The following is a 25,743-nucleotide window of genomic DNA, read 5'->3' as shown; positions in this document are numbered from 1 at the left end:
GCTTTTGTTTCATCTCCAGGAACATTCTAATCCAATCTTTCAAAAGTTCCTCGCTCTCCCATTTTGGGTTATACTGTAATGTTTTTCATATACACTCCAATTGCACTTCTTTGGCCTTTTGAACTAAGTCGACCGTTCTCACTGAGTGGTCAAGATAAAACTGATGTCTAACTAGTGAAAACGGTGCCATTTCTCTTCGGGTCATATTAAAGCACATCATGCTTAACCGCTTTAATCTATGGGCGAGCCAAGAAAAGGGTCAGCTAAGAAGTCGTTCACCAGGATTTGAGCGGTTTAAGAATATAATCCTTTAATATGATAATCTCTCTAAATTGCTTCCTTCGCTCTTTTTGTTTTCAACCACGCGGTGACAAGTTGAAACTCATAGGTCCAAGTAATCTACTTTGATGGTTTAAACTATCTGTGAATTATTGAAATTTGAAATAGAATATTCGATCTACATTTCCACTTTAAAATTATAAAAAAATTGCATTTGTAAAGACCATTTAAACAATTTATTGGCGCTGCGGTTTATTTCTTCCAGAGTAGTCCAATTTCAGGCAAGTAGCGGCACCCTTTTATAACCCGCGGCAAGGTGTTCAAAAGTAGCCCAATTGGGCGGGTAAACCGCGGGTTTGGCAACACTGTCGTCAGGGCCTACAGTAGTGCAGGGGTCCCCCTTCCAAGAAAGCCCAGACCCCATGACATTAGGGGTCTAAGTACTTCATTGGCATTTGAGAAAAATATGGCAGTGGGCCAGATCCTGAGGGCAGGTACTTGGTCTAACCAGTCGACATTCACAGCTCACTACTTGAAGGACTACTCGAGGAAGTCCCTAGACGGGTTCTCGATACGTCCTGTCATTTCCGCGCTCCAAATGGTTTAAAGGTGTAGCCCCAGTGACAACCGTGGGTAGTAAGTCCAAGAGACACAGGTTCCTTCCTTGTTCTTCCTTCCCCTGCTCCCTTACCGAAATGACTCCAGTAGTCCCCTGAAACTGCCATGGGATACACTATCATTGGAAGGACATGTCTCCTAGGATTTCTTGCAGAGGTGAGTTACTTAGACACTAAGATGGGTTTGTGCGTAGTTTTCCTTATTCTCTCCTGTTTTCCTTGGGGTCAGCAGAACCTAGTCTCCTATCTAGGTTCCTCTTATATACTTCTCATGGTCTCTAGGTCATGAAGGACACTCCCACCTCCCAAGGTATAAGTCTCCTAAGAAAGTAGTTCGAGGTAAGTACTTGGTGTTGGAACAAATCACAAATTTTAAGTAATTTGTATTTTTCCTAACAGTACTTACCTCGAACTACTTTCGGGTAATGGCCCACCCATCCTTCCCCGAGTGCCTTGCTGGACCTCATAGAAACCTAAGCTATCAAGAACTTAATGGGGATCGAGACCTGAGGAAGCATGCTCTCTGACCCGGGGTCGCCTCAGGGCGCGTATCACACCACCTGAGGTTGCCCCTCATAGAAAACGGGAGTAGGGTAAACTACACAAAACTCTGGTTGGTTGGGAGGAGATCCCAGATACTCCTAGGAAAGTAGTTTGAGGTAAGTACTGTTAGGAAAAATACAAATTACTTAAAATTTGTGATATTCTGCTGCTTATCAGATTAGACACACTGAACATTGTGTAAACTTCGGAATACCTTAAAGATTAGACTTCTTCTCTCTACTGAGTCCATTTGTAGATTATCCCCTAGGTATCCAGAACAGATTGTTGCTCCTGCTCCTCTAGTCAAAAATATTTTTAACCCATCCTGAGAGATCCTTGAAAATGGCAAAACCTTGAGAAATCACAGAGCTGATGCATGAACATTGAGGCAGTCAACTATGGAAACTCTGATCCCTGATTACACATACAAGGCTTCAATGTTAGAGTGAAGAAATAATGAGCAAAAACTTGGTACCTTGGGAATTGTCGTTTCTTATCATACCATTGCATGATCTGTCAACTATAGGTAGCAAATTACATCTTTTGAAGTTATGCTTTTAAAATACTGCAGTATTTAGTGTTATTTCTCACCATTATGTTTTTGACATGATAAATGGATTTTGAGCGAAGCGAAAAATCTATTTTTGGGTGAAAGAGCCATGTCGTCCTGATGGAAGTTCCTTCATTAGTAGCTTCCTAAGTATATGTGACTACAGTGATATATCCCAGAGAATTTACCGAAGGTATCCAGAATTCTAACTCCTGGAGCGAGTATCCCTTAAATTTCTTCAAGGGATATCGCGTAAGGACGTAACTTGACACATCTCATAGCTATTTACACCCCAAATAGCCTTTCACTTCGAGAGGAAAAAGTGGCAAGAAAATAAGAGTCGTTCAAGAGGTAAAACTGTTCGACTCTCCTAAAGTACTGTCAATAGTTTGGCCATCCGCCGCATCACGGCGCCACCAAACCATTCTCCGTAGCTTTGTAAGTTTTACAGATACAGTACCAAAAGGGAGGGATTAACATCCTTTTACTAAAGGAGGGTGTGTCCATCAGGACGACATGGCTCTTTCACCCAAAAATAGATTTTTCGCTTCGCTCAAAATCCGTTTTTTGGGCTTAGGCCATGTCGTGCTGATGGAAGTTTACCAGAGCAATAATGTATCTGTGGATTTAATAGTGCCGTTATCTCGAATTGACTATTTCCTAACCGGTCGCCACGACCAAAGACACTTGATGTTACCGTAATACATCAATTAACTGAGCATACCGTATGCCAGCCCTTCCTGTCCCCTACAGGGAAGAGTCTGTATAGACTCTAGGAAAAAACCCGAGATGGTGAGTTCAAAGAACAACAAGCAAGCAGAAAGTATATCGTGTCGTATATACGTAAAGCGTAGTTTGTACTCGAGTTCTGAATAGAGTACTGTTCCTCCCAGATCTGGATCAGACAGACGAGTTTATGTTCACGTAGGAAACGTAATACAGTAGACAAACATAGCACAACCAAACTTACCTGATTGCATGGTAAGGGAAACTCTGTCCCACATAGTCCATAAGAGCATCAAAAATACTCTGAATATAATGTATAATCTTAAGGCGAGAGAGACGCAAAGATTCCTTCTATAGTTTATTTACAAGAAACACAGAAGTCATGATTAAGCAAAATGTTTATGCTAAACATAGACATAACAAGCATAACAGTAATAACAAGGTAAAAAGTTTTATCTGAAAGAGAAAACAATGCCACTCCGTGAAATTAGGAAATTTCAATATATATGTTATTACTAAAAGACATTAAGCATAAATATGCTGGCACACGTGTCAAAGAATTATTCTTCTAAGTTCACTTAACTATGGAAGACAGTTTATAATGTTTTATGTCAACACTAAAAATCATCATGATATACCTAAGTCTATCATGCACACCCTTCACTAACAGTCCCAATTAGTGCACTGTCCTTCACAGTAATCAAACTACAGGCTCTATTACACTGCCTGCAGCCACCACATGAAATTTAATTTCTTGCAATTGCTTTGCATAGTGCTTAAAAAAGACTCTGGAAGACTTCCAACCAGTATAAGCACGTAGGTTATCAAACGACATAGTTTGAAAGAAGTTAAGAGACGAGGCAACCATCCTCGGATCAGCACCTGCGGGTAAGTGATTTTCGCCCTTATCTGTTTCAAGGATAACGTTGAACCCGAAGTTTCTCCCCTAAAAAGCTGGCCTCCCCCAAAGTCTGAAGTTCTATGAAGATAGACCTTTAGGCATTCCACTGGACAGAGGGATGCTTCTTCCTTCAGAGGGCAGATTCTCCAGGGACCCCATCTTTTAGTGGGTAGCTCATTCTTGGCGAGAAAAGTCGGATCCGGAAAGAGATTTAGTTCTCCGTTCGGTGTAAACTGAATGTGACCCTCATCCCTCGAGAGGGCCACTATTTCACTGACTCTGGCTCCTGAGGCTAGTGCAAATAGAAAAATCACTTTCTGAGTCAAGTCTTTCAGCGAGCAATCTTCATTGTTCAAGGTAGAGGCCAGATGAAGAACCTTATCCAAAGACCATGAATTAGGCTTTGGAGGAGCTGCAGGCCAAAGTTTTGCGCAGGCTTTCAGAATCTTGTTGAAGATTTCGCTTGAAAAATCCACTTGGAAGGCATATAGAATCGGTCTAGCTAAGGCAGATTTACACGTAGTGATCGTATTAGCTGCTAGTCCTTGTCCGTGAAGATGGATGAAAAAGGACAGGCAGAAATCCGTAGAAATCTCTTGAGGTTTCTTCGCCTTAACAAAGGCCACCCATTTCTTCCAGGAAGATTCGTATTGTCTTCTTGTTGACTTTGACTTATATTCTTCTAAGAAATTAATGCTGTCTTCGGAAATCCCAAACCTCTTCTTGACCGCTAAGGCGAGAAAATCATGAGATGAAGGTTCTGGGTTTTCTCTGATGAAGCGTAGACAGTAGATTTCTGTACTAGCTGAGTCAGAACTGGTTCCGGCAACGGGATCAGCTTCAGGCGTAGTTCTGTTATCAATGGAAACCAGACACTGCCTGGCCACTTGTGGGCCACTATCGCTGCCCTCCTGCGAAAGGATCTCAATTTGTCGAGGGCTTTCAACAACAGGTTGGTTGGTGGGAACAGGTAAATCCTGGACCATCTGTTCCAATCTAGAGACATCGCGTCCGTCGCTTCCGCTAGAGGATCCTCGTACGGGGCTATGTACCGGGCTAACTTCTTGTTGTCGCTCGTTGCGAAGAGATCTACTTGCAATCCTGGGACTTTGCTCAATATGAAGGAGAATGATCCTGCGTCTAGGGACCATTCAGACTCCTAGGCAGGCAGTTAATTCTAATAGCCAGGCCTTCTCCATCATAAGACTCAATACTACGCAGTACTCTAGAAGTTTTATTCCAGCTGTTACCAAGTTGTGGAATGATCTTCCTAATCGGGTTGTTGAATCAGTTGAACTTCAAAAGTTCAAAGTTGGAGCAAATGCTTTTTTGTTGACCAGGCGGACATGAGTCTTTTTATAGTTTATATATGACATATTTGTTGTTGACGTTGTTAATAGTTTACATATGATATATCTCTTTTGACATTACTTTTTTTAGAATGATTTATTGTTAATTTGTTCTCTTCAGTTATTTATTTCCTTATTTCCTTTCCTCACTGGGCTATTTTTCCCTATTGGAGCCCCTGGGCTTATAGCATCTTGCTTTTCCAATTAGGGTTGTAGCTTGGATAGTAATAATAATAATAATAATATCGGGTCGAACCTGGATAGAGCGTCCGCCGTCACATTGCGGAATCCTTGAAGGTGGACTGCTGATAAGTGCCATCTTATCTTCTTGGACAGATGAAGAATGGCTATTATCACCTGATTCAACTGAGGAGATCTTGAACCTTGACGATTTATGCATCTCATCACTACTTCGCTGTCTAGGACCAGGCGAATGTGGATTGATTGGTGAAGTTTCAGTTTCTTCAGAGAAAGAAACACTGCCATGGCTTCTAGATAGTTGATGTGGAAGGTCTTGAACAGGGGAGACCACGTTCCTTGCACTTTCCGAAGATGAGAATGACCCCCCCATCCTTCCTTCAAAGCATCCGTGTGGACGGTGACTGTAGGAGGAGGTGGTTGCAAGGATACTTTTCTTCTTAAGTTCTTTGTCTCCGACCATGGCTCGAGAATCGATCGCAGACGATTTGGTAACGGTCTTAGTAGATCTCTTCGATCGTTGTAAGCGTATTTTCTCCAGATCCCTGAGGCATCTTTTAATTGTGCTCTCAAAAGTGCGTCCGTCAAAGAGGCAAACTGGAGAGACCCCAACACTCTCTCCTGTTGTCTTCTTGAAATCTTAAGTGACCGAAGCAGATTTTTGATGGCCCCTGCAATCTCCTTTCTCTTTGCCTTTGGCAAGGAGAGGCAATGTGACTATAAGTCCCAGTGGATTCCCAACCACTGGAACTTTTGAGCTGGAGACAGCCGAGACTTTTTCAAGTTGATCTTGAACCCTAGGTACTCTAGGAATTGGATCACTTTTCTGGAGGCATGCAAGCATTCTTCTTTGGATGCTGCCCACACCAGCCAGTCGTCCAGGTAGGCCATCACCTGAACCCCTTTTAGGCGTAGTTGTCGAACAACTGCATTTGCAAGCTTTGTGAATATTCTTGGGGCAATATTCAAACCGAAAGGCATGGCTCTGAAAACGAATTTTCTTTTCTGGAGCTTGAATCCCAGGTAGGGGGAAACTTGGCGGTTGATTGGCACATGCCAGTATGAGTCCGTCATGTCTATGGAGACTGTGAATGCCCTTTTGGGCAGAAGGGTCCTTATGTGCTGAAGCGTCAGCATTCTGAACTTGTAGTTCACAATGAACCTGTTGAGTGGTGATAAGTCCTGAATGACCCTGAGCTTTTCCGAATCCTTCTTCGGAACACAGAATAGCCTTCCTTGGAATTTGATGGACTTTGCTTTCTTTATTACCCTCTTGTTTAATAGTTCCTGAACGTATTCTTCCAGAACTGGGGTTGAAGGCTGGAAGAATTGAGGAAAGCTTGGTAAAGATGAGGTCCAACCCCATCACAGTCCTATCTTGATCAGGCTGTGGGCCCAAGGATCGAAGGTCCACCGATCCTGAAAATGTAGCAGTCTCCCTCCAACCGGCAGCATCTCACTTTGAGTGCTGGGTGGAAGACTTTACACTTTGGCCACAACCACCTTTGTTGCCTCTTCCTCTGAAGGGGCGTCTAGAGGAGCCTCGAAAGGATCCCCTAAACTTTGGCTTAGAAGAAGCCGACTGCCTTTCATAAGCTGGGGTGAAAACTGGAGACTGAGTAGCCAGTCTTTGGGGCACCAGTTGAAAGGTGATGGTAGGTTGTGCCACCGTCTGGGGCACCCATGGGAAGCTGTTGCTGTCTTGGCTGAGAGGACATGCGAGGCTGCTTCGACTTGTTCTTCGGCTGGGGACCCCTGTCAGCGGAAGACTTTTTCTTGGAGGACAAGCCCCATTTAGAGAGGAGATTCCTATTCTCCGAAGCAGCCTTGTCGACGACCTCCTTCACCACATCACTAGGAAAGAGGTCTTTTCCCCAGATATTAGAAGCTATCAGCTTCTTTGGTTCGTGTTTTACAGAGGCAGAAGCAAACACGAACTCCCGACAAGCCGTCCTGGCTCTGATAAAGTTGTATAGGTCTTTTGTAACCGTAGCCAAGTGTGCCTTGGCAAAGACCATATACATATCTGGAGAATCTGGGATGCTAGCCATCGTTTCTAGCCCTGTTTGTAAAGACATGGACGCTGCCAAGCGCTCCTTTGTCTTATGTTCTCTCTTCAAGAGAAACTCTGACAGCTTTGGGAGGTCCTCGTTGAACTGACGTCCAGCGATATCGGCCTCCAGCTTCCCGACTGAGGAGGTAACATGAACGTCCTTCCAGTCCTTATCATCTGAAGGAAAAGCGAGGGAGAAAGGCTTCCTTATCATCTGAAGGAAAAGCGAGGGAGAAAGGCTTGCTTTCTTCCAGTGTGGGGCAGGGCTTTCCTGCCCTCACAGTCTTCAGAGCTGCTTTAAACCCTATATCCATAAAGGGAAAAGCACGTTGAGGGTCAGCAATAAACGATGGATGTTTCTTGCTTAATGCCGGCACCTTTGAGCAAGTGAATGCCCTCTCCTTTAGCTTTGTGGAAAACAAAGCCTGTGCTTTAGCGAGCTCAAGGACAATTACTTCCTTGGGCTCCATCTCTTCTTTGAATGCCGGTTCAGTTCTGAGCCGGACATAGCAATCCGAGTAGGATGCCCTGCTGGGCCAGAACTCTACTTCCTCCACTGGGACGGTACCCAGTTTCTCCGAAAGGAAAATTTTGCCTGCTGACATAGGCATGTGCTCCGCGTACCTCCACGGGTTAACATCGGAGAACACAGGGAGGTCCTTCACATTTAGTTTCTTCAGGGCTAAGCGCGAGGAAACCAATTGCTCGATCTCTGATCGGAAAGTAGTCTCTTTCTCTGACGACTTCTTCTGCAAGTCGTACACCATCGACATCAGAGATTGCAAGGTGGTCGTAAGTGCCTCCAGATGAGGCGGTTGCGAAGAGGTTGATGGAGCTGGTTCCACCACAGCCGCTGAAGAAACCGATACCGCTTCAGCATTCTCAACCTCGTTAGAAGGAGGAACAACTGCCTCCTGTTCTAACTCTTCTACGAGGAGATTCTTCCCAGTCTCCTCGGAAACGACAGACATATTGTCGTCCAGGTGGACGCTCTCCAAAGCATCCGCCACGTCAGGGTCTCCAGGTATCTGAACCGGGAGTTGCACCAAGGGGATCGCAGGTTTAGTCTGGGGAATGACGGCCTCGTCACGAGCTCCAGGGAAGAGACAGTCCCTCATCCTAGCATTAGGAAGGTATGGGCCTGAGGTATTCTTTTGAAAACCTCTAACCCATTTCCGCAGCGTAATCCTAGCTGCATCCCTAGACTCCGCAGACTTTTGATCATCAAAAGCCTCCTTAACCAACTTGTCACACACAGTACAAGCCTCTGGGTCCCAGTACTTGAGGGCCCCTTTGGTGACAGAACAGCGAGCGTGAGACCTACACACGCCATGTCCGTAGAAGTCCTTGCTGCGGACCCTACAAAAGTTGTTCCCGCACTCGGGATGCTCCTCCTGTAAAGAAAAGAAAAGCAAATGAGTTTTCTGTGAAATTCCCAAATTTCAACATAATACATTTATATTTAGCTTGGATAGGGTAAGCTATAGTAGGAAAGACACCCACATGTGTTTCCCATCCAGCCATTTGCCATGACCCCTTCCTGTATTGAACCATGAAATTCACAAGGAATTAAATAACAGAGGGAATATCCAAGATATATAGTGTCTACTTGACACAACCACTTATAATGTTCAAAACAGTGGATAATTTTAATGGATATACTGTAACCATTAAAATAAGAGAAAATCATCTCTCTATGATGGTCTCACAAATGGCTACACAAGAACCACTTGTAGGTTGGAAAAATTTTATCATATTTTTCTGGATACAGCAGTTGCTGGCGGCAGTATGCCGCCGACACTGCAGATCCCGCCGACGCTGCCGGCCCCACCGACGTCGTCGGTATGTAGGGCCAGTCGGTAAATGCCGGCAGGCAGGCGTCTGCCGAGCCTGCCGGAAACTACCGTAAATAAAAATATAGTGTCGACCTGCCGACATTGTCGGCATGATGGGCTAGTCAGCATATGCCAGCAGGCCGGCAACTGCCTGGCCTGCTAGCCACTGCTGGCTACACTATGGGTGGAAGGCATTGGTCAGTTGCCGACAAGCTACTCAGTTGCCGGCAGGCAGGCCTACCCACTCACCAACGGCATCGAACAACGATGTCCGAGGTAAGAGAAACAGCGAACTGTTAGCCTAGCCAACCCAAATTGTCGGCAGAATAACTGCCGACTACAGCCCATGATAGAAAGAAAGAGAGAAAGATAAGGATAGAAGACGGCAAAGAATCAGCTATGACGTCTACATCCTGAAAGAGTGTGCCAGTGGAAGAGGGAAATCAATTCGGGCTTCCACTCAACCATATCCCATCTTAAGGGATATGGAAGGCAGTCTGAGGGAGGACTCTAAGGAACACTCAAAGATATGAGGTTATCTGTCAGTAACCTAACCAGGCACTGACAGAAAAACTCATGCCAGGTCTACAGACGTCCAGAGGAGCCTATGTAGAACCACGGCCATAAGGGTGTTGGATCATTCAACACGAAAGAGATAGCGGGGAAGGGGTGAAAAGTCCAAAGTTAAAGATATACCCAAGGTATTACTTAACTTGAAGGATTCTGTCCTCGTAAAAGCCTCAACTAGGGGAAGTCAATTCCCCAGGTTGGGTTAGGCAATGAGAGAACGTCCGAAAACGAACTCAAGAGAACAGAATCTCGTACCAGGAGTCTAAACCGGGAAGAAACCTATCCTCCCTTTAAACACCCCTGATACAGGACTGTCTGCTAGACCATAAAGAGGAAATTGTGCAACAATAACCTCTACAAGATCTAGGGAGGCAAGCTTCCTGAACAGCAACTAGCCCTACTGGAATACCGACAAGCTACTCAGTTGCGGGTATAAATCCAGGTAGCTAGATGCCAACACAGACTTACTCTGATGTCCCGTCCGCAACTCCAAACTCAATGCTGACAAGCTACTCAGTTGCCAGCTCAGAGAAAAGGAGAGGGAAACGAAACGCCCCAGAAAATTTACCCAACCATAGGTTACAGTAAATTAACAGAGGATAGCCTAGGCTAATCAGAGGGAAAGGGAATTACTCTTATAACTCATAGAGATAGTATTGACTTAAAGGGGCAATGATATCTATCTTACCCCTAAAGACAATACAAGAGTAATGGGGACATATAAAGTATACTAAAGCACTAAAGCTATTAAGCTAGAGAGCTTAGAGAAACGTTCTACGTAACTCTGGTATACTATAATGGAAGAGGAAAAGAAAATAGTAATATCTTAATTGTTTAAAATATTGCCTGAGCTTCAATACAACTTTACCAGGAAGGTTATATCATGCATGAGGTGTGAAAGTGCCTAGGCTAGAAGCCTAGCACTCGTGAGGCTTGAAATTATCGCCAAATTCACGACAACAATGACATAATATAAAAATCCCTAGCTAAAATACTAAATAGCTAAAGTTATTAAAGCAAGGATGCCGGGAATATCATTCTTGCTACCTAAATGAACAAGAGAACGATCGCATCATGACCCCATCCGGCTGGCAGTAGCTCTTGTTACGTTAATTACGATATCAATCGAAAAGTAAAACTGGCAAGAGCTTACATTTACACAATTCAAAGATATTACTTAACTTTCCAGAAGCTAATGAAGCTAGGGAATCCATAATTCAAGCAGAAAAGCTTCGAAAATAGCGAGATAACACAGGGAAAAACTGGTCAGCAAAGCTACGAACGAAAGAATGGTTTGGTGGCTCCGTGATGCGGCGGATGGCCGAACTATTGACAGTACTTTAGGAGAGTCGAACAGTTTTACCTCTTGAACGACTCTCTTATTTTCTTGCCACTTTTTCCTCTTGAAGTGAAAGGCTATTTGGGGTGTAAATAGCTATGAGATGTGTCAAGTTACGTCCTTACGCGATATCCCTTGAAGAAATTTAAGGGATACTCGCTCCAGGAGTTAGAATTCTGGATACCTTCGGTAAATTCTCTGGGATATATCACTGTAGTCACATATACTTAGGAAGCTACTAATGAAGGAACTTCCATCAGCACGACATGGCCTAAGCCCAAAAAACGGATTTTGAGCGAAGCGAAAAATCTATTTTTGGGTGAGATAGCCATGGCGTCCTGATGGAAGGTTCCTTTTTGGTAGCTTCCTTGGGTAAATAACTACTAAGATATTCCCAGAGAATTTAACCACAGGTTATCACAGAATTCTAATTTCTGGAGCGAGTATCCTAAAGGTTTCCCTTTTAAGACATCGTATATCAACAGGGGACGCATGTATTAACGCGCCACATAGCTATCTACACCCCGAACAGAGTTAATGCTTCGGTGTGTAAGGGCTGAGAATAGCTGGGAGCCGTTCCATAGCTAATCTCATCCGTGGCTACTTTTGGTACTCGAGACGTAAACAAACGGGCGCCATTGCTTAAATGACGTCACGACCGTCTTCATCCTGAAGCCAGTTGCTTGCCGATCACCATGATACAGCAGAGCAGGGTGGGACCTAAAAACTGGACGAAGTAGCAGGGAGGGTCCATCAGGACGCCATGGCGTCCTGATGGAAGAATACCAGAGAATCAATGTATCGTGGTAGATTTTCCCCTATTAGTAAGTGCCAAGGGCTTTGACAAAATAGCATAGTAATCTTAGTAAAGAACCGTAGGGAAGAATCTTCCTGCCCCCCTTGGCAGTGAAGTTCCCACGGGCCATGCCGACGTCAAAGTGGTATTGAAGGGCTATTCACCCTGATAGAAGAACTTGGAGACGAAGCTGAATGTTTGGCATTCGTATAGGAACATTCTGAAAAGCAGACCAGTGGTGGTTGGACACGGTGTGCTGAGAAGGTTGGTTTCATCTCCAGGGTATGAAGAGTAAGTATTCGTATTGGAACATTACATAGTCAGAGTGAATATAAATTAAGAGTTAGTATCTTAATTTCTCCATGAACCATAAGGAAAAGGGGATAATAAAACTATGACAGGCATGTATTTCATAGTAAGTAGGAGCTGATTGAGACACACAGGTAATAAAATAGAAATTTTATTTCACAAATGCAGAAATTAAATGAATTGCAGCAATAAGTAAAGTTCATTTACAGTAATTATAATGTACATAGTAATAAAGACTTGCTCTTGAATCTGAAAAGGAATTTCAAATTTATTAGTAGGCACTCGTTCTCGAGGAACGTTAGTCTTTGATTAAAACACATCATGCTCAGGGCATGCGGCACTTGTGTGACAACTATGACATTTCACCTGGGATAAGAACAGTTATAAAAGCACTAAGTGTTTTCGACATCACTATGTATCGCTCGAGGGTCAACATAGGCACCCGAAGAGTTAGAGTCCCAAGTAACTCACTGTTCTATGCAGAGTTAGGTGCAGGTTTCATAACACTACCTGCGGCTACCACAAAATGTTTGACTTCGTGCACTTGTTTCGCATAATGTTTAAAGAAAACGCGCGAGGACTTCCAGCCTGTGAAGCTTTTAAGGCTTTCAAAGTCCATACTCTGAAAGAAATTCAGAGATGATGCAACTTTCCTAGGATCATGACCGGCGGGTGTACTGTCAGGATCCGCTCTGCGAATGAAGTAGGTGATTTTCGCTCTTAATTTTTTCAGTGACAGGTCGCTGCCCGATGTTTCTCCTTTGAAGAGTTGGCCTCCACCAAAGTTCGAAGTTCTGCGAAGATAGACCTTGAGGCTCTCTACTGGGCATAAAGAGACATCTTCCTTCAGGGGGCATATTCTCCAGGGGCCCCATCTTTTGGTGGGTAATTCATTTTTGGCGAGAAACGTCGGATCAGGGGAGAGGGTAATGTCTCCTGTATCAGTAAACAGGATGTGACCCTCTTCTCTTGATAATGCCACTATTTCGCTGACTCGGGCTCCCGAAGCAAGAGCAAAGAGAAATATAACTTTCTGAGTCAGATCCTTGAGAGGGCATGAATCATTATCCAAGTTGGAGGCGAAATGGAGCCCCTTGTCTAATGACCAGGAGATCGGTTTCGGTGGGGGTGCTGGGCGTAGACGAGCACATGCTTTCGGTAGTTTATTGAAGATGTCGCTGGACAGATCAATTTGGAAGGCATACAGAATTGGTCTGGTCAAGGCCGATTTGCAGGTTGAAATCGTATTGGCTGCTAATCCTTGTCCATGAAGGTGAATGAAGAAGGACATGCAGAAATCAATTGTGATTTCTTTAGGATTTTTTGTCTTGACGAAAGAGACCCATTTTCTCCAGGATGATTCGTATTGCCGTCTTGTGGATTCGGTCTTGTATTCCTCGAGGAAGTCTAGACTTTTCTTCGAGATCCCAAACCTCTTCTTTGCGGCTAAGGAGAGAAAATCATGAGATGAAGGTCCTTGATTTTCGATGATGAAGCGAAGACAGTCGACTTCTGTACTTGTTGGGAGAGAACTGGGCCCGGGAGAGGGATCAGCTTGGGCTGCAGCTCCAGGACCAGGGGGTACCAGTTGCTCCGGGGCCACTTGGGAGCCACTAGGGCCGCTGTCCCTTTGAAGGTTCTCAGTTTGGAGAGGACTTTCAGCAGAAGGTTGGTGGGAGGGAACAGGTAGATCTTGGACCATCTGTTCCAGTCCAGTGACATGGCATCCACTGCTTCTGCCTTGGGGTCCTAGTACGGGGCCACATACCGAGGAAGTTGATTGTTGTCGCTCGTTGCGAAGAGATCTATCTGAAGTTCTGGGACTTGGTGAGAGATGAAGGAGAATGATCTTGCGTCTAGAGACCATTCCGACTCTATCGGGTTTGTTCGAGATAGAGCATCCACTGTCACGTTGCGGAATCCTTGTAGGTGAACTGCAGACAGGTGCCACTTCTTCTTCTCTGCCAGACGGAATATTGGGAGAAGCACCTGATTTATCTGGGGCGATCTTGAGCCTTGGCGATTGAGACATCGAACTACCACCGAGTTGTCTAGGGTTAGACGGATGTGGATCGAGGGAGGCGGGGATAGTTTCTTCAGAGTTAGAAGGACCGCCATGGCCTCCAAGATGTTGATGTGGAACGTCTTGAACAGGGGAGACCAGGTGCCTTGAGCCTGTTTTTGGTGGGAGTGACCTCCCCAACCCTCCAGCGAAGCGTCCGTGTGGATGTTGAGTGATGGAGGTGGGTGTTGAAGAGGAATGGACCTTTTCAGGGCCTTTGCTTCCGACCACGGCTTGAGGAGAAGTCGAAGTCTGTTTGGGAGCCGTCTCTTGAGGTCTCTTCGAGCGATGGATGCAGAACGTCTCCAGACTCCCGCGGCATCCTTTAGCTGTGCACGAAGCACTGGGTTTGTTACTGAGGCGAACTGTAGAGAGCCTAGAACTCGTTCCTGCTGGCGTCTTGAAATCCGTTTGGATTTCAGTAGTCGCTTGACAGACCCTGCTATTTCCTTCCTTTTCTTCTGGGGGATGGAAAGGCGGTGTGACTGAAGGTTCCATTGGATTCCTAACCACTGGAACTTCTGAGCTGGAGAGAGGCGAGATTTCTTCTCGTTTATCTTGAATCCCAGGTGTTCTAGGTACTGGGTGACTTTGTTGCAGGATTTTACACAATCCTCGGGCGATGGAGCCCAAACTAGCCAGTCGTCGAGGTAGGCCATCACCTGGACGTTTCGGAGGCGGAGCTGTTGTACTATGGCGTCCGCCAGCTTTGTGAAGATCCGAGGGGCCACATTTACCTTCCTTATCACCTTCTTGTTCAAGAGGTCCAGGACATATTCTTCCAGAAGGGGGGTTGATTGTTGGAAGAACTGCTGGAATGTTGGGGGTGGTTGAGTCCAACTCCAGCCTAGACCCTTCTTGACGATGCTGTGTGCCCAGGGATCGAAGGTCCAACGATCCTGGAATTGGCGGAGTCTTCCTCCCACCGGAAGCACTTCATTGCTTCTGGTGTCCCGAGGGCTTGCTGCCTCGGCCGCTAGCTCCCTTTCCTCCTCTGCCTCTGGAGGGACGGCGAGACGCATCTCTGCCTGCACCTCTGTTTGAGCCTCTACCTTTGGGACGAAAGGTAGTCGTCTGTTGCTCGAAAGCAGGGGTGAATACCGGTGACTGTGACAACACCGGTTGGGTGACCAGTTGAAAGGTCTGTTGTGGCTGAGCTGCCACTTGGGAGGTAGCGGGTCCCGGAAACTGACGTCTTGGTTGACGTTGCTGGGGTTTCTGTTTTGAGGCTTTCCTCTTAGGTTGAGGTCCGTCGTCCTGAGAGGGTTTTCTCTTCTTTGACATGCCCCATTTGTGGAGAAGGTTCCTATTCTCCGTGGCGGCTTTGTCAGTGATCTCCTTCACAAGGTCAGAAGGAAAGAGGTGTTTGCCCCAGATGTTGGAGGAAATCAGCCTCCGGGGTTCGTGTTTCTCAGTGGCACCTGCGAACACGAATTCACGACAGGCTCTCCGAGCCTTCATGAAGTGGTACAAGTCCTTCATCAGGGTTGCCATATGGGATTTGGCAAGTACCATGTAGTGGTCTGGTACTCTGGTGTCACAGGCCATAATTTCAAGTTGGACTTGGTGGGACATGGATGCTGCGAGCCTCTCCTTCGTATCTTGTTCCCGACGAAGGAGGTGATCGTTGAGCTTCGGGAGGTCTTCATTAAACTGACGTCCGGCGACGTCAGGATCTAGCTTTCCCACGACGAAAGTATGCTGGATGTCCTTCCAGTGTCGAGCGTCAGGGGGAGTAACTATGGAGAAGGGTCTGCACTCCTCCAGTGCAGGGCAGGCTTTCCCCTCTTCCACAGCTTTAAGGCACGCAGCGAAGGCCTTTTCCATGAATGGAAGTACTGCATCTTCAGGTGCGACGTAGGTAGGGTGCTTCTTGCTCAGGGCCGGAAGCTTAGAGCAGGTAAAACCCCTACTCTTGAACGTGTTGGCTAGCATAGCCTGGGCCTTCGCGAGATCGAACACTATCTCTTCTTTCGGTTCGGTCTCTTCTTTAGAGGCAGGTTCAGAGCGAAGTCGGACGTAACAGTCCGGGTAGGCCTCAAAATTTGGGAAGAATTCCACATCTTCCAGGGGGACCGAGCCGATCTTGTCGCTGACAAAGATTCTGCCGGTCGCTATCACCATATGCTCAGCATACCTCATGGGTTGGCATGAGAGCAAGCGGGGAGATCCTTAACCGAGATTTTCTTCGGTTCTTTGGATCCTATCATGGACCTGATGAACTCCTGATTCTCCTTTAACTTGTCGTCCATGACGGCTTTAATCAACCGGAGCATTTCCTGAGTGGATGATGAGGGTTCCGGGGTCGTGGAGGTAGACGGGAGAGACACTTCCGTCGGTGTAGGAGTAGGGGCGGAGATGGAAGGAGGAGCGACCTCTTGCTCCGACTCGGCGTATTCCACCTGGTCTTCATCATCTTCAGCTCCTTGAGCCATGAGGGTCTTCTCCGTACCCTCCGAGACATCCGACATGTGTTCGTCATCATCGGAATCTAGGCGGCAATCGTGCATGGACTGGGCCATGACTACATCAGGTTCCACCGTAATTTGGACAGTGGGGATCAAATCCTTGGGCACCACAGAATCAGGGGAGGCCTTTGGGAACAGAAGTGACCTCAATTCTTCAGTGGCCAGGTACGGTCCGGTGGCATTCTTCTGGAAGCCACGCACCCATTTGCGTAGCTTCTCTCGAGCAATGTCCCTGATCTCCGCTGAGGGAGAGTTATGGAAGCCATCAGCTATGTGAGCCTGGCAGACCGTACAGTTCAGCGGGTCCCAGAATTTCAAATCCCCTTTCTTGTTAGCACAAGGGGCGTGAGTCCTGCAAGCCGTATGCCCGTAGAAGTGTGGGCGTTTCACAGCGCAGAAGTCGAAGTCACACTTCATCTGCTCCTCCTGTGGAAGAAAGAGAAAATGAGTATGGGGGGAGTCATAAGAATGGCTCTTAAGCTAAGTTAATATTAATCAATAATTTTAACTTAATGAAGGGTGTGATGCATAGTGATTGAAGTAGTAAAGAAAACATACTCCATGCATCATGCCCGGCTGGCTACCGCAAGCTTTATCCTTGGATAATCCGAGATGGCCGAAGGCACAGGATAGTATTCCTTAGAAGTCCATAGGGCAATGGAATTCCATGGAAAATGCCAAGGATAAGTTTGGGACCGAGGCCATTCAGTCCCAAATTAGGGGGCTAACAGGTCCCTTAGGGTAACTGCTTCCGGCAACCAGCCGCGCTAAGATACACGCAGCATGCTGGAATTTTGAAGAATGCAAAGAGACAGCATGATTACTAATAGAACAGTACCAAGGCACTGATCTAATAGCGTAAACAGGCCATCTGTTTGCAGTGTAGGGCTATCAGTATTCATATGATAGCTAGTAGAAGGGGGTGCAAGTAGTCTTGACGCCTCCGGGGGGTTCCGGCAAACCTCCGGCACGGCGGAGGCCGCTCCAGCAGAGTTTCTGGAATTAGAACAGACAATATATAAGTCAAGAGTAATACCAGGGTGGCGGCCGCCGCCACAACGGCGGCACGCCGGCAGAGGAGTGGCGGCTCCGGCAGTCGGAGGATGCCGGATTGGTGACTGGGACAAGGATGGTTATAGTGGATGCCGGCACTCCGGTGGCCGACCGGCAGGCGGACGGCGAAGCTATGAGGAAGGAGGAGAGCCATCGGCAGGAAGCCGGCGGCGGTCGGCAGTCCCCCGGCACGCGGGGGGCTGGCGGCCATGAGGGTAAGGGGAGAGTCACCAAGGTAGGAGGCGGGTATCGCCGACAGTGGAGGCGGCAAGGGACCGGCACCCGGATAGTGAGAGAGACAGGGGGAGGGATGTAAGAAGTCCAGTCATGGACTCCCAGACATCCCCCCCTGAGAGGGTGTACCCATGATAGAGGCTGGCTCTATCACCCAGAAGCAGGGGTCTCAGAGGACCGGGAGCTAGGGTAGCCCAAGGGAGGGCTAGGGGACACCCAAAGAGGGGGAGACCTCTACATACAGAACACATCCAGTGGCTAACCCCATAGGACACTATGAAGGGTATATGTACCAGAGCGGACTGCACATAGAAGCTCAAGGTAGCCCTATCACTCCACCCTAAGGAGGAGTTGTAGGACAGGGGACAGATGGGTATAGACTAACCTAAGTGTAGGCTAGGCTATACAAGAGATAGGTGGGGAGGGGAGAAGAGAAGAGTCTTCCATGGAAGGGGTTCTGTACCAGAGCGGCCACTAGGGAAAGGGAGGACACTCCCTAACCTAAGATAAGGCAGCCTGGCTGAAACGGTGCATGGGTACAGTTTCAGCAGGGGACAGAATAACCTTTCCAAAACCTAACCTAGAGCAGGGCTAAGAGCCCTGAACTAGGAAAGATAGAAGACATATCGCTATCGCAGGACAGTCATAGACTAGTCCTAGCCATAGAGGAAGGGCTAGCCGTTCCTCACTCTCGGACGCAACCCTAAGGGGGGTTCATTCCCTTAGGGAGGACTGAGAGGCGATAATATACTCCGTTAGGCGCTTGATCCCTTTACTTAGTAAGGGAATCAAGGCTAAACAGAGGGAATGCCAAGGGCAGGGGGATGAAGGAAGCATATAGGGGTCCTACAAGTAGGTTAGGTTAGGTTATGGTTCCTGAAGGCGAAAAACACTTGCATCACAGTCGAAAGTATTGTAAAATAATGCCACTATCTTCATAACTTAGCCTAGGATCACTAATAAAATCATGCATGAACACTGATATATAGGCGCTCTGGCCTGGGGGCTATAGTAGCCGACTGGTATGAGGTCAATCGATGACCGATAAAAGCGTCAAAACACGATATAAAAGTTCCTAGCTATGAAGACTAAATAAACTAATGTTATCGATTAGTAAATGAGGCCGGAAGCGTTGTTGTGGCTAACTAAATAAGGCATGCATAACAACAACGACGCCATAAAATGGCGGGTCCGGTAGAGGCACAGCTCTGCCACAAAACAACAAATATTTCGGAAAGTAATATTTACTTTACGGTCAGAGCTTAACTAAACAATACTGGAACCTTGTACTCAACTTTCCAGAAGAAGGCGAGGCCGAAGGTAGCGACATAACGTAGATGCAAAGCGATAAGTAAGGCACAGGGAAAATCCGTCTAAGTAGGGCGAGCTACTGAACAAAGGATGAAGACGGTCGTGACGTCATTTAAGCAATGGCGCCCGTTTGTTTACGTCTCGAGTACCAAAAGTAGCCACGGATGAGATTAGCTATGGAACGGCTCCCAGCTATTCTCAGCCCTTACACACCGAAGCATTAACTCTGTTCGGGGTGTAGATAGCTATGTGGCGCGTTAATACATGCGTCCCCTGTTGATATACGATGTCTTAAAAGGGAAACCTTTAGGATACTCGCTCCAGAAGTTAGAATTCTGTGATAACCTGTGGTTAAATTCTCTGGGAATATCTTAGTAGTTATTTACCCAAGGAAGCTACCAAAAAGGAACCTTCTATCAGGACGCCATGGCTTGAGCCCAAAAATGTTATTTGTGCTTTACATTAAATCCAAACTTATCAGTTATTTCTTTTTATACAGTATGTTTTGTACCACAGAAGGTCCTCAACTTACAAACTTAATCGGTTCCGAAATGCTTTTTGTAAGTCGAATTTTGTTAAATTTTTTCTTAGGGTAGGCCTAACATGAATCCCATGCCCATGATTTCCAGCTATACAAGTCAACAAATAGTCCCGTTTCATATGAAATATATATCAGGTTAGTTTTGCTTACTTTATTAAAAGATATGCTATTGTTTTATCACAGGAATTTCTTTATCTTATCTTTGTTAGTTTTAGTTGGATTTTTGTTTGTATCTGAATGTTTTCAAGTTGAGGGCCTTCTGTATACTGTATAAGTATACAGTATATATATTTTTTATATTAATTTTTATGTTGATAATTGTGTTCTCTCTTTCTTTTTTAGGCTAGGACAAGATAAGCCGGGTGGACCTCCTACACAAAGCCTGATGGGAATACGGGCACCACCAGCTTTACCACAGTCTCCTATCCCGTCACACATTGGTAGTCCTTTCATTGATAATACTACACAAGGTATGTCATTGAAATCATAAGTTCTTGATTTAGGAGCTTCAGCTTCTCACACTTGAAATAGATAGATTTAGATTTATCTCATAACTGTTTATCCTCCTAGACCAGCCCCCAAGATACTAAGCCATGGTACCTGGAGAGACCACAGTAGCTAATCTCGAAGCGTATAATACTAGGGAACTTGCCGACAACCCTCAACTTTATGAAAAATTATCCTTGGATAGAGTAGTGGAAGATACTCAGTTGTGAACTGAATCTTTTAGCTGCTTAGTACCTGGGGAAAGTATAGTGCAAATGAAAGAATATACAGTGGTACCTCTACATACGATCTTAATTCGTTCCAGAAACTGCTTCGTATGTTAAAACAATCGTATGTTGGAGCAAATATTCCCATAAGAATACACTGTAATTTGTATAATTCGTTCCACACCTCAAAAACCTATATTAACTCCTTAATAAATTACTACATATAATTACACATAATAACATAACTGCATAATATGAAAGACGCATGTAAAAAAGATAATTACAAAGAAATAATAAATAAAAAATGTGTTTTATTGTGACTTTACCATAGAGACAGGCCAACGCAGGTGTAGGATTTGCTACGCCAGGAGGAGACGGACGATCGGCGAGAAGGTAGACATGGTGTTAACATGTTCTTTAAATAAATACTCTCTCTCTCTCTCTCTTCTTCACTGTTAGTGTTAGAGACGTCTATTAATTTTTTCTGAGAGAGAGAGAGAGAGAGAGAGAGAGAGAGAGAGAGAGAGAGAGAGAGAGAGAGAGAGAGAGAGAGAGATTAAACAAAAATGTGTTGTGTACATATGATTTTTAAGTGTCAACGAGTTGAAAGACAATTAAATGTAACTAAAAAAACAATATCAGCGAATCTGAATTCCTTTATTAACTAAAACAAATATTGATACAAACACACCCGTGTGCGTATGCGCAAACACACACACGCAGGAGGAGATACGATCGGCGAGGAGGCAGAGATGGTGACTGTGATAACGTACCGTAACTTACACTACGGAAACTTTAATGTAACTTAGCTTATTTATTTTTTTTTTATTTTTATATTTCATATTTTTTAATTGTTCCGTAACCACAAACCACGCTATATACATGGGGTATTACTTTTGGCGTAGCTGAAATGACGAGCCATTAGATTTTTAACGAGGGTTAACTACCCTCTCGTTAGCTAGCGAGGGGGTAGGGGAGAGGTAGCTAGCTACCCCTCCCCCCTCACACACCGGTGAACTGATTCACTTCGCTTTTGGCTCGGACGATGGGCAGACGCGTCTGTTCCCGTCCTCACATGGCAGCCATTAATGTTTTGTCTTTACTTAATTACTTACTTTTCCTATACTTAATATATACATAAACATTCTTATGTTTATGTATATATTTGAATATAGAAATACAGTAAGTTTACTTTTCAGTGTTTGTGCTGTGTGTGTGTAGTGTACGACAACATCTCCGTGTGGTTCCAGGCCTCCACGGTGACATTTCATGGGTCGCGATCTCTCCCTTGGTCCTTCGGTCCTCCCTTCGGCTTCCAATTCTCGGGCGCCGTGGGGAATCGTCATCGCTGGACTTTATTTATTAATCTGTTTTCTCCGCTGTTCCTCCTTCCCTACGGGGAACTTGGACTATCAGCGTAGGGAACATGGGAGTTTAGTTTGACTACGGTCTCTCTCTCTCTTTCTCGAGGTCGTTCACCCTTTTATTACTACTACGTATTACGGTAGCTTCCTTCCCGTTGCGGGTTGAGTTGCTTCTCCGCTTATTTGGTCTCAATTATTTTAATGAAATCTAATTATATTTGTTAACTTTTCAGCCTCTGTGTAGAACGCTTCCCTTCGGGGTTCATTCGTTCTTCTATTAGTGAACATTCTTAGATGAATTACATAATTATAATTGTTATAATTCTGTTTTTTTATTACAGTTCTCCACCTTCCCCCCCTTCCCGTGAGTGTCAGTGGGGGAGGAGGGCACATACCTTGTGTGTAATTCTTATGTTCTTTTCCCTCGGGGTTCCTCTTCGGAGTTCTCCCGGGGGAATGAATGTTAACTAATTATTTATTTTATTTTCACAGTTAACTATCTAGTTTTTTGTTTGCTTAATGTGCCAACAAAGCAGAGCTGTCCTGTTTAGGCCTGGGGAGTCTGCTGTTGCCGCCTCCTCTCTAGGACTTCGTCATGGGCATGTTCCCTTCTCCTAGAAGTTCTCCCGTGACAACTGTCAGCTCCTTAGTTCATTTAGAACGCTCAGGAGGTTCGCCTCCTTGGGTGGGTAACTTCCCTTCCGAGGGAGGTTCCCTTCCCAGGTATGAGTGTTTTCTCCTTCAGGGGGGGAACTTCTCTTACCTTAATGATTCCTGGTTAGTTTTTTCCTGGTCCTCGGGCGGTTATGCTCTTGGTGCTGAGCGACCGCTTTTGTAACCATGCTCAAGGGGCTGAGCGGTTGCAAGGCCGGACCATGGAATTCGTGCGACTATGCTCTTGGTGCTGAGTGGTCGCACCTGCAGCTACGCTCAAGGAACTGAGCAGCTGCAGGAGCTCTTCTTCGGAGGGTTGCTCTTTATAGGTCAGCTTGCTGATCCAACGGCCCTAAGGGGTGCCTTCTTCAGTTCTTCTTGTCTTTGCCCAAAGTGTTCACCTTTCTCGTTCGCGAGAGAGAGGACACTCATAGAGACTCCTCTTCGGAGGACTCCTCCTGCTGTTGTTGTTGATGTTGCTGAAGGCTCAGTTTCCCCCTCCAAACATCCTTCGAGGTGGCAGCTGAGTCCAACGGTCTCTCCTGCGAGTGTCTCTCCCCCTCGGGGGAGTTCACTAACAGAGACTCCTCTTCGGAGGACTGATGATGGTGCTCCTGTCCGTGGTCGTCTTCATCTTCAGCCGCAGAGGATCCTCCTCGACGAGAACAGACCGTTGCAGCTGCTTCGCTAGACCTTTCGGCAGATTGTTCGCGATCTCCGACACCTGCCAGACCTTCTTGTCTTCCATCTCTGTTCCTGGACGCAGATGCGCAGTGGGCGCCACTCCTCCCCGTTTTCCAACGGGCACCGGTCCCTTCGGGGCAAAGGGCTTATCTCACAATGTGAGTAAGTCCCTTTATTGCCAGGTTTTTACCTGTGCAACCTCGTTCTCCTGCGTGCTCACATGCAGTACTGTAGTTCACAAATGCTCTCCTGCTGTGGACCAGACTTCTGCGGAATCAACACTCCAGCGATCTCCTGTAGCTGAGTCTCGCCGTAGATCTCCTGATCGACAACGCTTCTGAGACCTTCTGTGCGACTATGCGCCATGTGCACCAACGGTCTCCTGAACGCCCACGATCGCCTGCTCGCCAGCCCACATCTGCTCGCCCATTTCTGATGTGCGCAATGCGCACCATCGTTCGCCCTCGCGCCCACGATCTCCGGATCTGGGCGCAGGCAGGGAGATTATTTCTTCGCTGAACTCCCACGTTCGCCTGCTCGCCAGCGCACATCTGCGGGGCCTTTCCTGATGTGCGCAATGCGCGCCAACGTTCACCCACGATCTCCGGATCTGGGCCCAGGCAAGGAGATTATTCCTTCGCCTCCTCGCCAACGATCTCTCTGGTTCTACACCCTCGCTGATATCTTCTGGCCGCGCAACTACGCGCCAACGATATCCCCGGTTCCTGCCTCGTCGCGCGCAGTTCAAGAGGTTCCTACGCTAGCGCACAGGCGCTCACAGGTTCTTCTGGACTCGCAGCGCCCTTCTGGAGTTTCGCGCGAAGCGCGCCCGCGCGCAGTTCCAGTCCCAGCGCTCACGCGCTCACAGGCACCCCAGGGCTCTCCTTGCACGCCAGCGATCTCCTAAGCGCCCGCGCGATTCTTCACCTGCGCGCAAGCGTTTTTCAACGCGCCAACGTTCCCACGCTTCAAATCGCCGTAGATCTCCTACTCGCCCACGCGTTAACTCTCCTGTACGGGATCGGTCGCTACGCGCCATCGCTCGCCAACGCGCTACCGCCCGCCAACGAGCCATCGCTCGCCAAAACGCGCCATCGCTCGTCAACGCGCCATCGCCCGTCAACGCGCCATCACTCGCTTACGCGCCATCGGTCTCCCGGCCTCCAGCGCTCGCCCTTACAACCGCACGCCCACGTTCGCCCGCTCGGGAACCAACGATTTTACCATCGCGTGAGCCCCAGCGCGATTTTGTCCACGACTCCCGTCGGGTTTCGCAACATGGGCAACCTGGCGAGTCTTCTGGAGCGCGTACTTCCAGATCATCGTCGTCACGATCTTCACTGTAAACGCAGAGCAGCACACGTGCAGGAGTAGGAAAAAGCTTCAGAGAGGTCTGGGCAACATTCTTCTCCTTCTTTTAGGCAGGCCCCATCATCTCTACTCCTCAGGATCACCCGATCCCCTTCCCTCCAGCGGGGTCGCTGACACTGCGTCTGTCAGCCGTCAGCAGAGGAGGTACTTCGAGATAATGGGGAAGCCTGGTTTAGCTCTGCCTCTCCACTATTCCGTGGAAGGACTTACCAGGGAAATTTCTCTCGAGGAACTCTCCGCCCGGCAGGGGACATTCTCAGCTTCGGAGATCTTGAGCCAGGTGAAGGCCGCAAAGTGTGCCATGCAGGCCACTTCGTGGCTGGTCATCTGGCTTGGATCTCTGGGCATCCTGTTGCTATCCGAGGACTTGTCCAAGGAGAGCACCAGGAAGACCATGGAAGCTTTCCTCCTCTCGGGCACAAGCTCCATCGATTTCCGGCTCACTAAGTTTCGAACTTGTGGGCAAACTCGATATTGAAGCATTGATATGCAGTGACCGAGAGGTTCCTCTCGAAAGTCCCAACCGTGGATGTCGGCAAGCTCAGACACTCTTCCATCCTTGGAAAGAGCTTGTTTGAGCCCAAGGACATGGGATGGACAGCTGAGAGGTAGAGGAAATTGAATCACGATTCGCTCCTCCAAAAGGCGCTTACATCTAGACCCTTCAAGCCTCCAGCGCCTCAACAGCAACACCCTCGTCAGCCTAGGACATCTGAACCGGCTCCGGCGGCTAAGACAAAGGTGTCTAAACAGCAGCCCCTTCCTGTCAGGGACAAGAAGGACGGGAAGTCCTCCTGGGGAGGCAATAATCCTAGAGGGAGTGGCCGAGGCCACAAACGCTAGGATTGTCAACCCCCCTCCCCCCCAGTGGGGGATGCTTAAAGTTGCGCGTTCAGGTGGCAGCAACTCGGGGCCGATTCCTGCACGATCTCCGTGATCAGCCAAAGCTATCGCGTCCCGTTCATAACATCTCTACCTCCCCTGACAGCGAATCCAGTGTCGCTGAGCTCCTATGCCATGGGATCGAAATAAAGGGGCTAGCCCTTCGGGCAGAATTCGAGACCATGCTCTAGAAAGATGCTCTCCATAAGGTCATCGACGGCTCCCCCCAGCTTCTTCAGTCGACTCTTTCTTGTAAAGAAGGCATCTGAAGGCTGGAGACCCGTCATCAGCTCTAAACAAGTTTGTCGAACCAACTCCGTTCAACTCCGTTCAGCGTGGAA

At 47.0% G+C, this 25,743-nt stretch overlaps 1 protein-coding gene across 3 annotated transcripts in view; it reads left to right on the top strand.

The window, feature by feature from the left end:
• The window catches only part of Nup35 (Nucleoporin 35kDa), a 190,014-nt gene that overhangs the window by 115,586 nt on the left and 48,685 nt on the right, over positions 1–25,743 (top strand). For all 3 annotated transcript variants that reach the window (XM_068353911.1, XM_068353910.1, XM_068353913.1), the window contains exon 4: positions 20,077–20,204. In XM_068353911.1, the coding sequence (XP_068210012.1) occupies positions 20,077–20,204 (128 nt within the window). The remainder of the gene's footprint in view (positions 1–20,076; positions 20,205–25,743) is intronic.

Source organism: Palaemon carinicauda, chromosome 30, assembly GCF_036898095.1.
Source record: "Palaemon carinicauda isolate YSFRI2023 chromosome 30, ASM3689809v2, whole genome shotgun sequence".
Taxonomy (NCBI): Eukaryota; Metazoa; Arthropoda; class Malacostraca; order Decapoda; family Palaemonidae; genus Palaemon; species Palaemon carinicauda.
The sequence above is the reverse complement of the archived record's forward strand: the minus strand, read 5'-3'. Positions and strand labels throughout refer to the sequence as shown.